This window comes from Oratosquilla oratoria, chromosome 9 (assembly GCF_046742065.1).
Source record: "Oratosquilla oratoria isolate Oo_2021 chromosome 9, ASM4674206v1, whole genome shotgun sequence".
Classification (NCBI taxonomy): Eukaryota; Metazoa; Arthropoda; class Malacostraca; order Stomatopoda; family Squillidae; genus Oratosquilla; species Oratosquilla oratoria.
In genome coordinates this window covers 39672634-39685540 of record NC_134785.1, presented here as the reverse complement: position 1 = coordinate 39685540, position 12907 = coordinate 39672634, and the positions used below count along the sequence as shown (strand labels likewise).

The window sequence follows — 12907 nt, the reverse complement described above, 5'->3', positions numbered from 1 at the left end:
TGGTTTGGGCATATGAAGAGAATGTGGAAGGCAGAGGTGGGTGGGACGAATTTGAGAGAAGAAATGAAATGGGGTAAAAGGCCTTGGATACAAGGAGAATGTCTGTTGAGCAGGGAAAGGAGAGGCCAAGAGTGGTTGTGAATAAATGATAAACTGACGTGGGCTGACAATTTCATTTATTGATCTGACTGCAGTCATGTTACTTCTATCTTTAATGAAGGCATGATATTTCCACACTGCCCAACCTTCTTCCATGTAGTTTGGAAAAAAAAATAAGCTGACATATCTTCCCAATCCAGTGATAATGCAACAATCCGTTATTGTGTGATCTGAAGACCTATCGAAACAGAATAAACTACATACATATCATATAGCGTTGACTTTTTAAATTTAGATATTAATAACTGGAAAAAAATAAATCCTGTAAATACTGTATCATGAATTTGTTTACCCGAATCGTAGTATATATCCTGTAGGCTACTAGGCTTTTCGCTTATTTCGTTCGTTTTGTTTACAACATGAGTACGCGATGACAACTCAAGATCTCGCACCAAAATAATGGAAACCATAGAGGAAGAAGTGGCTGCAATTGCGGCCATATACTGTGGAGAAGGAGAATGTAGCATAGTGCATCAAGGTAAGGAGGAACTGTCGAGGAAGGTATTAAGTCATCAGGATTGTGATAGTTTGACTCGAAACCCACATCACTTGGCAAAGTTGGGTAGTTTCGAACGTATTTGACACGTTTTTGAGGAAACTGAGACGTCTGTATTGTATATTCACTCGAAAAGTATCGAAAATGCTTTGCTCTTCTTAGGATTCACTCATTTACCCATAGGAGGGAGCTGCGAGTCCCTATAGTCTCCTTCTTGTGATTATTATTTTAACCCTTCATCTTCCAGAGGTTACAGTTAGCTGAATAAAATCGTCTGACAACAGTCAGGATAAAACACGTGGGTTGACAGTTGCTTAGTATTAAATTAACCAACCAAACCTAACATAGCTTGGGTTGCAGCAACCTCTCTTCTATAAGGCGCTAGACGCGCTACTACTGTTTTTTCTAGGAAGCCTAGTCTCTAGCATGTGTCGGTCACTGTCGGATTCCGAATGATTTTTGAAACGAGCCCAATTCATTTCCCTGGTCTTTAGAATAATGTATACCTCACCGCATTGAACGTTTTATAAATTTATTTTTCTCCCAAAACCAGAGGATAGGGTGCATGTAAATCAGTTCATAGTAAAATTGGAATTGAGAGGTTAAGTAATGTTAATCGTTGCAAAATATTAAATGTGATCGGCAGAAATGCACGACGAGAATCACAAACATATTTTGTGATTGGTAATTTGTAGTATGGCATTGATAACTAACGCGCTACTACTGTGTGTTCTAGGAAGCCTAGTCTCTAGCATGTGTCGGTCACTGTCGGATTCCGAATGATTTTTGAAACTAGCCCAACGCATTTCCCTGGTCTTTAGAATAATGTATACCTCACCGCATTGAACGTTTTATAAATTTATTTTTCTCCCAAAACCAGAGGATAGGGTGCATGTAAATCAGTTCATAGTAAAATTGGAATTGAGAGGGTAAGTAATGTTAATCGTTGCAAAAAATTAAATGTGATCGGCAGAAATGCACGACGAGAATCACAAACATATTTTGTGATTGGTAATTTGTAGTATGGCATTGATAACGAAAAACTTGTGGAAGAATATCAGGTAGTCATTGATAATGTGGCATTTTTTTTACCAGTTTATAGGAAATTGACGATAATCCTGCTATACAGTTTCTCTTATTGATAACAGAAAACGAAAAAATAAAATGAATTTAAAGTAAATATACGTTGTATCCAAGAATAAAAAATTTCGACGAATTCTGCAACTTCACATGACAGTTGTACGGAATTTCTGCACCTTGCGGCACCTCTACCGCAATTAGTACAAAAACAAATCAAGTAAGGTGTTAAGTTGTGATAATAGATTGGGTTATCAAACAGGGCAATTATCAATAGTAATAGATACTTCAAATTGTAAGTCTGTGATGGGCCGAAAGGACATATTATAAATCACCCAAACTGTGACAAAGGTGTTACAGTCTGGCCATTTCATAGAAAGGGTAATTAATACAATGAATATACATCAACAACAACAATAATAATAATAGTAATAATAACTAAATGTTTTGCAAAGATATAAGTTATTACAACAAAGATTTGTGTTATATGGTATGAATTTATTTATTTTTTTAGAAATGCACACCTACGCGATATAGCATTACGAAATTATATATAAATTTTGTAAATCATAATACATCAATGTAATGAATATTTTTCTTGGCGGGAATTAGTAACAGAAAACGTTGCGAAAAGCTATGCACATGTCGACTCCTGACATCATATATTTTTTTTTTTTTTTAGATTCGGAGGTCAACGACGACCCCAATAACCTCTAGAATTAAAGGTACCGCACTGCTAAATGAAGGTTAGGTAGGTAGGCTAGGTTAGAATGAACGAAATTATCATACTTTAATTTTTTCTACCTCGAAGCAAAATTTTCTTTATTAATTTCCGCCAGTCATCGTATATTACGTTGATGTATTATAATTTACAAATTTATGAATTAATTTCTTATTGCTATATCGCGTAGGTGTGCTTTTCTAAAAAAAATACCAGTTTATCTTTTAGCCAAACTATTTGAATATGTTTCAAGTTTTGGGATTGGCTTTACAGTAAATACCCTTGATAGGATACATTATATAACAGCCTCATTTTTTTTTTATTATACATTATATATATTGCCCTTTTATGATATTTTCTCATATTTTTGCAGGATGCGACTCAGTGGTGTTGTGTTTATGTGTCACCCCACTCAAAAGAGATGATTTGAATGTGAATGTTACTTTCACTTTAAAACCTGAGACTTATCCTCAAAACCCTCCGCCTGTATCAGTTCAGGTATGGAAGACAGTACAAGCTGATCTCTGCATGTAAGATTTTTTTTTATGTTCTATGGATCGAGATTGCTTTACTTGTTCCTGTCTGGACCATAATTATACTTGATTTTTGTTTTATGTTCTCAGTTTCTGAATATGCCTCCATTGAGCTATATACACCTTTTAGTTTTGATTGTGTGCAACGAATTAAGATGGAAATAAGTTAATATGATTGATAAGATGAATGTTCTACATAGTGTTTTGTATCTTCATGTATTTGCACTGATATTAGTTTTCTTCAGAAAACATTGAATTATTTTTTTCATCATGAATTTAATTTGACACAAAATCCAGACATATATTTTCTATTTTTAGAGTTTAGCATTAAGTCGGGCTGGATGTGAAGAAATCAAGACTTTTTTAGAAGAAAAGGGAAGAGAATTTGCCGGAATGCCAATGATCCTTGACTTGTTAACAGCTCTACAGGAAAAGGAATCTTTCCATGGAATAATAAAAGAACAAATGAACACTTCAGAAAAGGCCACAGAAGAGTCCAGTATGTAATTTTATTTTGCATGTTTGTAATTTACCCAATTTTATTTTGTAGTTCACAGGAAAGGAGCTATGATCATGGGGTCCCAGTTCTCATCCTCCATTTATTTAAGTTCATATATGGTTCCTATAAAATTATAGAGTAAGTGAAGGAAGTGAATGTTTATGGGATTGTGAAAAGTGTCATGAGGTATAGGTATTTGAGGATGAACACAAAGACAAGGTTATTAAAGCACTGTCTTACTGCATTGCTATTGATCCAATCAGGCAGTGTATTTACCTAATTTAGTATACAGTAAAGGAGCAATGTTTGCTGGGTCCCATCTCCTCTCCTGTTTATCATACATAGCCTCAAGCTCATTTATGGTTCCAACTTGGTGGGTGGGTAGGGGTTCTGTATTCATGATGTGCTGAGATGGAAGGGGTGTTAAATGGGTTTTAATGTGTTTGAAGTAGGTGTGTTAATTTGCTTCACCCTTTATAAAAGGGGAAAGGGACATTGGTTGGTACATACAATACATTGATCATGCTTTATTGGAACCTCACAGTAAGTCCTCTCTTCTGTGTTACAGCCACTATACAGATTTAGCCTCATTTTACTTTATTGACATTGTAGTACAACTTACCTAGATAACAATATGCTGATGATGAAGTAGCTGTGACTGTTTTTTAATATTGTAGTCTGTATTAATTATTCATTCATTGGGCTAAAACATATTTATCCATGATAACTCGGTTTAACATTATGGAACTCATCTCAGAGAGGGAAAGGACAGTGCCTCATAATGAAGGACTTACTGTAGCATGCCATTTCTATGAACTTGCCTGCCACTACACAGCCTCAAATCATCTCCACCCTTGACCTCTTGCCCAAGTAGTAATGTGTATGCCACAGACAGTGATCATTCCTGAAGCATGTTACAACTTCATGCGTTTATATTTCCAGAATATATGACGTATGTACTTCATATTGATCACATGAGAAACAGGAAGAAGTACAGTAAAACTGTAGAGCGATGGTGTCTTGAGCTTAATCTTGTTGGGCAACTGATCTTCTATACTAAATGGATATTCATTATCCTGCAAGGACAAGAAACTGATATAAAAGTAACAAATTCTGATTCCTGAAATGATATTGAAGACATCTGCTTCTATATTAAGGATATTAGGTTGTAAGATTGACTTGAAAAAGAATTGAGATACTGTCATAAATTTTTTATACCATTTTTCATCCTCCTAATAAGGAAATATATTTTTTGAAAATTTCAGACCTATGTACAGAGGAATAGAACTCAGTGTGTTGACGTTGATTCTATGGGAAGAAGTTGCAAGGAGCGGTTGTTATCCATTGTATTCCAAAGTCAACTTGGACCAAATTTCGACAATTTTAGTATAATGACATATGATAAATTGGAAGATATAAAGGAAGAACTGAGGAAAAGAGGAGTTGAAGAAATATTTGAATCCATAATTTTACCCCAAGTTGGTAGCAAATGATTCAGTTCACTACAAATTCTCTTAAGAGGATTTAATTATTTATTGAAGACTTTTGACTGCAAAAGGACTTTCGAACAACCAAAATAGCCAGGTGGTAGCCAGAACAATTATATATTACCAGAATTAAATAAAATTTATTCAAATAGTTTGGTTTATGATTTTTAGATAATGCCAAGCACAGGGACCAGTTGGTTATTCAGTGCTAACTTCTCAGAGTTAATTTCTTTGTAAATGTAGTGTGCTGAATATCAGGTTTTCAATATATTACTACAATTTTTTCTTCCCCTTTTACCATATATGATTCTGTGGAGTTTGCCACCCTGTAACGGAGAAAGGAACTAGGTATATGTATACATACCAAAGGCCCCGTTTCCCCAAGGGGGTGGGGTGTGAATCAAAACATACACTTAGACCATGCCCATCCAAACCCATTAATCATTCCAATCTTAGCACCTCATGAATAAAGGGTTGTTCTTGTCCCAGCCACACTGCTTAGGTCAAAGGTAATGCAACAAGACAAATTGTATCCCCTGCTTCATTGTATGGCAATCCCCTTCATTCACCCCAAAAAAAAAACAAAAAAAACTTTGTACTATGTAATTCTTTCATAATCTCTCTATTCACTCCCATCTTTTGCACTCTTTCCCCTTTTCTTGAGACATTCCTCATGGACCCAGTGACCCCAGTCCCCATCTATACCATTCTACCCAGACATTTACTTGTCTCCTTTACTCTGTAATGCACCTGTGCATTCATTCCATTCTGCTACATGTAACTCCAAGTATTGCAGCTCTTGCAGTCCTTGAGCTTCTCATCCTTTGAACTTGTGTTCAATCTGCTACAATCATCACAACTTATATGTCTCTTCACCTTACTTTTGCCCACATATACTCTCATCTTTCTCCTCTCACTTTCAAACTCAGTTGCCAACTCCTTCAGTTTCTCAGAATTAGCCATAAGTGCAGTGTCATCCACAGACAACAACTAGCTTGACACTCGCCTCCATCCACTCTTGCTCACTAACTCCAAACCTTTACCAAGCTTTCTCACATTTACCTCCTTCACCATCCCAATCCATATACATATTGACCAACTATGGCGACATTATGTGAACCTGACATAGCCCCGCCATCTCAAACCATTTATTTTCTTCATTTCCTACTTTCACACCTGCTAAACTAATGTAAAAAACTTTTGAAAACTTTCAACAGACTTCTTGTCCTATACATTTGCAACACATTCCACAGTACTTGTGCCAACCCTTTCAAATACATTCTCCAAGTTTGTGAAAGCCCAAAGACATCCTCACTCTTTGTAAAAAACTTTTTGTCTATCTTTCTGTATATCTGTCTTACTGCAAATACTTGATCTATGCACCCTCTTCCTCCTAAGCACACACTAATCTTCCCTAGATACTCTCTTTGTTCCCACATACTCTAACAACAACACAATATTTCTTCTTCAAGTGACTTATGGGACTGTACAGTGGCTATTGCCAGTTACTTGGGAGCTGTGGATCTCCTGCAAGAGTCCTGAGATAACTGATTGACTGATATGGGTATCAACATTATTAGATGGTTTGGACTTGGTCAGGCTCAATATATCACTTGCTTACCTTCAGATAATTGTCAGTTTCTAACCTAGCTGATATTGATCCATCTAAATTAGTAGTACCACTCTTGGTTTCCATGTTTCCTGTCTTGGGCCATTCCTTTCATTTCTTGTTTAATACTGATTCATCAATTTCTGATAGAGAAAGATCTTAGACTCATTCTGGAGACTCATTGTCAACTGCACTTTTTCTAATGGAGGTAAGAGTATTAATAAGATTTGAAGACAGGTGGCAGTGAGATGTTTCTCTCATATTTCCATCTTGTAGGATTGTCACCAACAAGTACCCACCATTAGTTCCCAGTGCAATATGATTTATGTGAAATGTCCATATAGTTGGCCTGTTGTTTGGTTTTGTAGAATGTTTAGTGTTGCCTATTTAAGAATTTTGTCTTTCCAGGCTACATAATGACAGATGAAAGTGTTTGTTTAGATGCCCCTGATGCCTCATCTTCAAAGGATCCTCAGGTTAGAATCATGGCCTGTAATGAATTACCCCGACAGAAGTGGACATATGATGAACCCAGTAAACAAATTCGCCATGTCCAGTCAGGACTTTGTTTGGATTTGCCCTCCCAAACCCATCCAGACACTTTGTCATTACAATTGTGTGACTCCACACTCAGGAGTCAGAGATGGATATTTGAGGATGTGAAGTGGAGTAGGAATCAGTAATGATTTAGCACAATGAATAGTGTCATCTGTGATTGAATAGTGCAGCATATGATGAATTTGAATGGTTTCATAAAACATATACTATTTTATAATTCTATTATACTATTCTTCTGCAAGTCAAATGATGAGTAAGTGCAATAATGCTAAAGGGAAGCATGGGGCATTGAATGGAATTGAAGATAATTATACATTGTTGATAATGTTGTTGTTGGAAGTGTATGTTACCATAATGCATTTATATGTAATTTGTGACAGTTTCTTGTGATACATAATAAATTACTTTCCTAAATGAGACCTTGGAGCTGTAAACACTTATATACTGGAAAGAAAAATTTAGTGTAAACATATTTGAAATTTTTTAACTGGAAAGTAGATTTCTTTTATACTTACAGCACATGTAACTATCTATGTGGAGCACTAAGCAGTACTAGTTGCTAGACAATAATCACATTTAGGTAACTGTTGAGCTTTAATTTTACAATAGTAATTGTCAACTTATATACCAAGGGCTTCTTCCCCCTTATAAGGGGGGTAGCCAAATCAGAGGCATGCACCCACTCCCACCCATTCCACAATTACTATGTCACTAGTAATTGTAAAACTAGAAAAAAATGGAAGTGTCTGGAAATACTGACATTTAGTATTAAGTGCAATATATGCCAAAGTTGTCTTACAAGAATAAGTTAAATTCTTAATAAAATGTGTATCATGATCATGTTACTAAGCGTACGTAAATTATGTATTAGTGCTGGATCTAAAAAAGTAGTAGTTTCCCAGTTTTGAGAGTTCTTGACAGATGTATGTATTTAGAGTCATGAGACCAAGTCTGATGTATGCCATGACTAGGATTAATAAAAGATTTTATATGAAATTCCTTACTGTGTGGCATATTTTAATTTTAGCCACCAGGCTGCGTTGTTATTTTTGATACCTTATCCATTATCAAACTTATTATGTGCCTACCTCACTTGGCCCTTTCCAAACTAAGTACAACTTTTCCTTTAATTTTGACTACTTCCAAGCTATTTTGTGTATCTGGGGCATCTTCAGTTGAAGAAAGGTGCCTAACAATAGGAGCCAGAATGAAAAAAGTAGAACAATTTTATATAGGGTCACAAGAGAGAAATGTCTGTTGAGGAAGGTAGGGAGAAGACAGAAGATGGGGTGAATGGAGAATGGCTGTGTGTGGATATTGTGATGCATGGAAGGGAGTTGGGGAGGGGAGGGTTAGGGAGCAGTTATGAGTGAATGACATTTTCATACAACCTGAAGGGATTTCTCCCCATCTTCAATGTATGAGGGTGGGGGGGGTCACTGATTAAATGAAACAGCCTTGCTGGGTCTTGCTGTATTGCTTCTGGCCCAGGACGATGGGCAAGATGTAGGTATGAAGTGTCAAGATGAGGAGGGAGGGGTGGTGGATTTATGCCTTTTGATTTGGCTACCTTTCGGGGAGGAAAAGCCCTTGGTAAATGTATGCATGTACATGTAGTAAGGAATAGAGGAGTGTAGTGGGGGGATGAGGTAAATTAACCCTATATGGACCACATATATTTTGGCCGGACAAAAAAAATCATGCGTTTGTTTCTAGGCTATTATGGACCTGAGGAATGTTATAGATAAGTTTTCCTGGCAATTCCTACAGTCTATGCAATAATACAGTACCATGACGAATTAGTCATGTTGGTCACGAGGGAAATGAAATTGGCTAAAGATTGTATTATCAAGATTTATTAAATTATTAGAATATAGAAAGCAATTCTGTTACTTATCTCGGCAAAAATGAATATCTTATTGAAAAATTAAACTTGAATACAATTTCTTTTGATAGCTTGACATCTTATTAATGAAAATTAATTGTTTTAAGTATATAAATAATTGAAATATCTTTATATATACATACATACATACATATACCAAGGTTTTTTCCCCTTTCAAGGGAGGTAGCCAAAAAGGGAAAGGCATAAAAACACTCCCACCCATTTCATCCCTAAATACACTCCACACCCCTCCCACCCTTCCTCTCATCTGAGCACCTCCTGGATGACGGGTCATTCCTGCACCCTGCCCACCGCCCTGGGTCAGAAGCAGTGTCGCAGGACACAGCACATCCACAGCAAAAAATAATATACCTGTTCTTAGCAGTGAAAAACCTGCTGAAAATTGTAGAAATATCATCAATAACACCTTTATTCAAAATATTATACTTTAGAAAAGAAAACACCTGAACTCCTCAGTGAGAAATTTGTTGGAAAGGAGGAAAATAATAATTATCATGAAAAAAATACAGTGCATGTATTTGTTTGTCTCACTCCTTACACTAGGAAATGAGAGGGAGGGATTCACACTATCTTAAGTATGGAATTGTAAAAAACAGTTGTTTCTCTCATTTAGACACAAACTCACTTTGCACTTGATACACCTGATATTGGTGCGACCCGCACATCCAACTCGTTTGCAGTACAAACGAGGATTTTTCACCTCTGGGAAGTGCCCTACTTTATCTAGTCTCACATCATTCTGGGGCTTGAATTGGCCAACTCTTTGAATTCTTGTTGATGGTGGAGGAGTTCTCTCACTTGAAGATGGACGACCTCGCTTGGGGATATATTTCCCTGCATTGATGAGTGATTCTGACAAGGACATCCTGAAGGTCAGTAGGGAATGTCTTTTTTCCTGGGGAATACTTTTGGCCTCACAATCTCTTCGGTATACCAGCCATGCCTCATTGATAGTCATGTCAATCATGTGATAGATGAGTCTGTGATAATATTTCTTAGAACGTACCGGGATCCTATATAGTGCTAGAAGACAGTCAGCCAGGTCTACACCTCCCATGTTCTTATTGTACAAATGTACGATGTTAGGCTGTGGAATTTCCACAACTTTCCTCTGACTTCTATCATAGCGTCGTGCAGTGTGAGTTGGATTGCCCTCAGCAAAGGAAGACAATAATGTCACACATTTATTGTCAAACCATTTGACTGTTGTTGCCTGGCTGCCCTCACCAGATAATTTCCATTCCTCAAATGTACCTCTGCCTTTCTTCTTCATGTCAGCGTCCAATGTGAACTTGAGGCCTTGGAGCCGATTTGCCCGGACTGTCCCACAACACCATATATTCCTGTCAGCCAGATGTTCTACAAGTGGTAAAGATGTAAACCAGTTGTCAAAATAAAGTAGGTGATTCTTATTGTTTGGAATGGTCTCAGCCAAGTGTAAGACAATATTAGAGGATGCACCCAGATCTGGAATACCGTCTCCATTCACAGGTTGAATTGACCCTGTGTAAGGTATGAAGTCATGAATAAGACCCCCACTGTCTGCAAGAACAAAGAACTTGAAACCCCATTTTCTGGGTTTCATGGGCATGTATTGTTTCATAGAGTGCCTTCCCTTGAAAGGCACCATTTGTTCATCAATGCAGAGGTTTTGTTGCATTGGAAGGTCTTGGAATTTTTTCCGCAAATGGTCTACCATTGGCCTGACTTTGAACAGTTTATCATTGTTTACCTCATCAGTGTTGTCCCGAAGATGTAAGTTGGATTTTATAGTCTCCCATCTGTTGCGACTCATAACTAAAGCAGTATACTCTCTATACCTCCCAAATAATTCACCAGACCAATGGAGACGTGTCTGGGGAGTCCTAATAATGCTGAAATGAATAAGTAGACCTATCCATTGTTCAAGTTCTTGACTAGTGAGGTTTAGAGGTTTGTTCACATCTTTTTGTGTAGCATACAGATTAGACTGATAGACTATCATATCTAAAAAATCAGGAGTGAAAAACTGTGTGAAATACCATAGTGGGTTTGACTGTGATGGGTTCAAGTCACTGTTGACTGAAGCTGTTTCATTGCCAGGGATAAAATTTGGTAAAGGTGAAGGGGTGTACTCTGTTTTTCTGGTCCAAAAACGTCTTCTAGAGGGCCGAGACGCTTGTGTACTAGTTGATGGGCGTTCAATAGAATCTTGTATTTCCTCTATTTCTTCTAAGTGACCACTAGGGATGTCAATAATAATTTCGTCAACCCTTTCGTTCACATTGACATCCGGTGGCACCTCTGTAAAATACATATTTTGATTAAAATTTCAGAAATAATGAACAACTAGGTAAATACACACACACACACATTTTTGGACCTCTCACTGTATTTCTCACGGGTGGGGATGCCAGCAGGCAAGGCAATTATTGGTTTTAGTCCTCACTTTGTCTTAGTGTAGATAAAAAATACTCCCTACCTTGATCGAAATCACTGAAACTTGGGGTGTGAATGGAGTCTAACTCTACTTCCTCTTCCTCCTCTCCATCAGACTCGTCACTCAACCCATTATCTTGTTCAATTGGCATAATTTCTGAATTTTCCCTGCACATTTGCCTGCTTACAGCTCTTGAGTAAAATGAAGATACATCAAACCCTGCAAACAAAGGCATACATACAAAAAATATTAGTAATAAACAAATGAATACACAAATACTGATAAGAAATATTGTATGCCCTATGTAGATGACGAATTCGTCATGTTGGTCATACGTTTCTTTGTGTGCGCCATATGACCAACATGACGGATTTGTCATCGACATAAAATGAGCTATAGTGTCCTTATTTCATCAAAAAAAGAAACAGTATGACATTCTCAGATATCTATAACTATTCCCATTTCAGAAAAAAATTATTTGCAGCATGTAACATACCTGACAACTCCTCCATGATGAAATAAATAGCACCAGAAATACCACGTTTCACACCACTTGATGTTATCAGCTGATGATGAACTGCCGAAGGGACTCTCGACCAATCAGCTTCAAGTGTTGTTCTCTGAGAGAGGAAGCCTAGACGAATTCGTCAGGACAGACACACCGGTTATAACTGCTTTTCTATGCCAGTGAGACTCACCCGAAGCTTGACTGACGAATTCGTCAGGCTGGGATATATAGGGTTAAACAATTAGGGAAGCAAGCAAATATCTTGGGGGGGGGGGGTTAAAGTGTCATGAGAAACATTTCTGGGGAGGTTGACGGCAATATGAAGGAAAATTTGTACCCAAGATACTTTGAATTTAATGTTGGCAGAAAGGAAGAGCCTAACTGTATTTGACAAGTATTTAATAAGAATATGATGGGGTTCTGAAAATGGATAAAGTGAGAAATGAGAGGTGGAGAATAGGGGATGGAAAGAGCTAACAGGTAAGATTGATAATGAAAATATATATATATACTGGGATGGTTTGGGCATATGAAGAGAATGTGGAAGGCAGAGGTGGGTGGGACGAATTTGAGAGAAGAAATGAAATGGGGTAAAAGAGGCCTTGGATACAAGGAGAATGTCTGTTGAGCAGGGAAAGGAGAGGCCAAGAGTGGTTGTGAATAAATGATGAACTGACATGGGCTGACAATTTCATTTATTGATCTGACTACAGTCATGTTACTTCTATCTTTTAATGAAGGCATGACATTTCCACACTGCCCAACCTTCTTCCATGTAGTTTGGAAAAAAAAAGTAAGCCGACATATTTTCCCAATCCAGTAATATTGCAACAATCCGTTATTGTGTGAACTGAGGACCTATTGAAACAGAATAAACTACATACATATCATATATCGTTGACTTTTTAAATTTAGATATTAATAGCTGGAAAAAA

At 37.1% G+C, this 12907-nt stretch overlaps 1 protein-coding gene across 2 annotated transcripts; it reads left to right on the top strand.

The window, feature by feature from the left end:
* The first annotated feature begins 480 nt into the window (after positions 1 to 480).
* On the top strand, positions 481 to 8463 carry LOC143028326 (RWD domain-containing protein 3-like). Of its 2 annotated transcripts, XM_076190252.1 has the most exons (5): positions 481 to 637; positions 2827 to 2951; positions 3305 to 3485; positions 4428 to 4588; positions 4751 to 5123. In XM_076190252.1, the coding sequence occupies exons 1-5, from the start codon at positions 559 to 561 to the stop codon at positions 4976 to 4978; spliced, it is 774 nt and encodes a 257-aa protein (XP_076046367.1). In that variant the 5' UTR covers positions 481 to 558; the 3' UTR covers positions 4979 to 5123. The 2 variants fall into 2 exon arrangements, with proteins under 2 accessions (XP_076046367.1, XP_076046368.1); XM_076190253.1 differs by lacking the exons at positions 4428 to 4588; positions 4751 to 5123 and adding an exon at positions 6990 to 8463.
* Positions 8464 to 12907: the final 4444 nt, after the last annotated feature.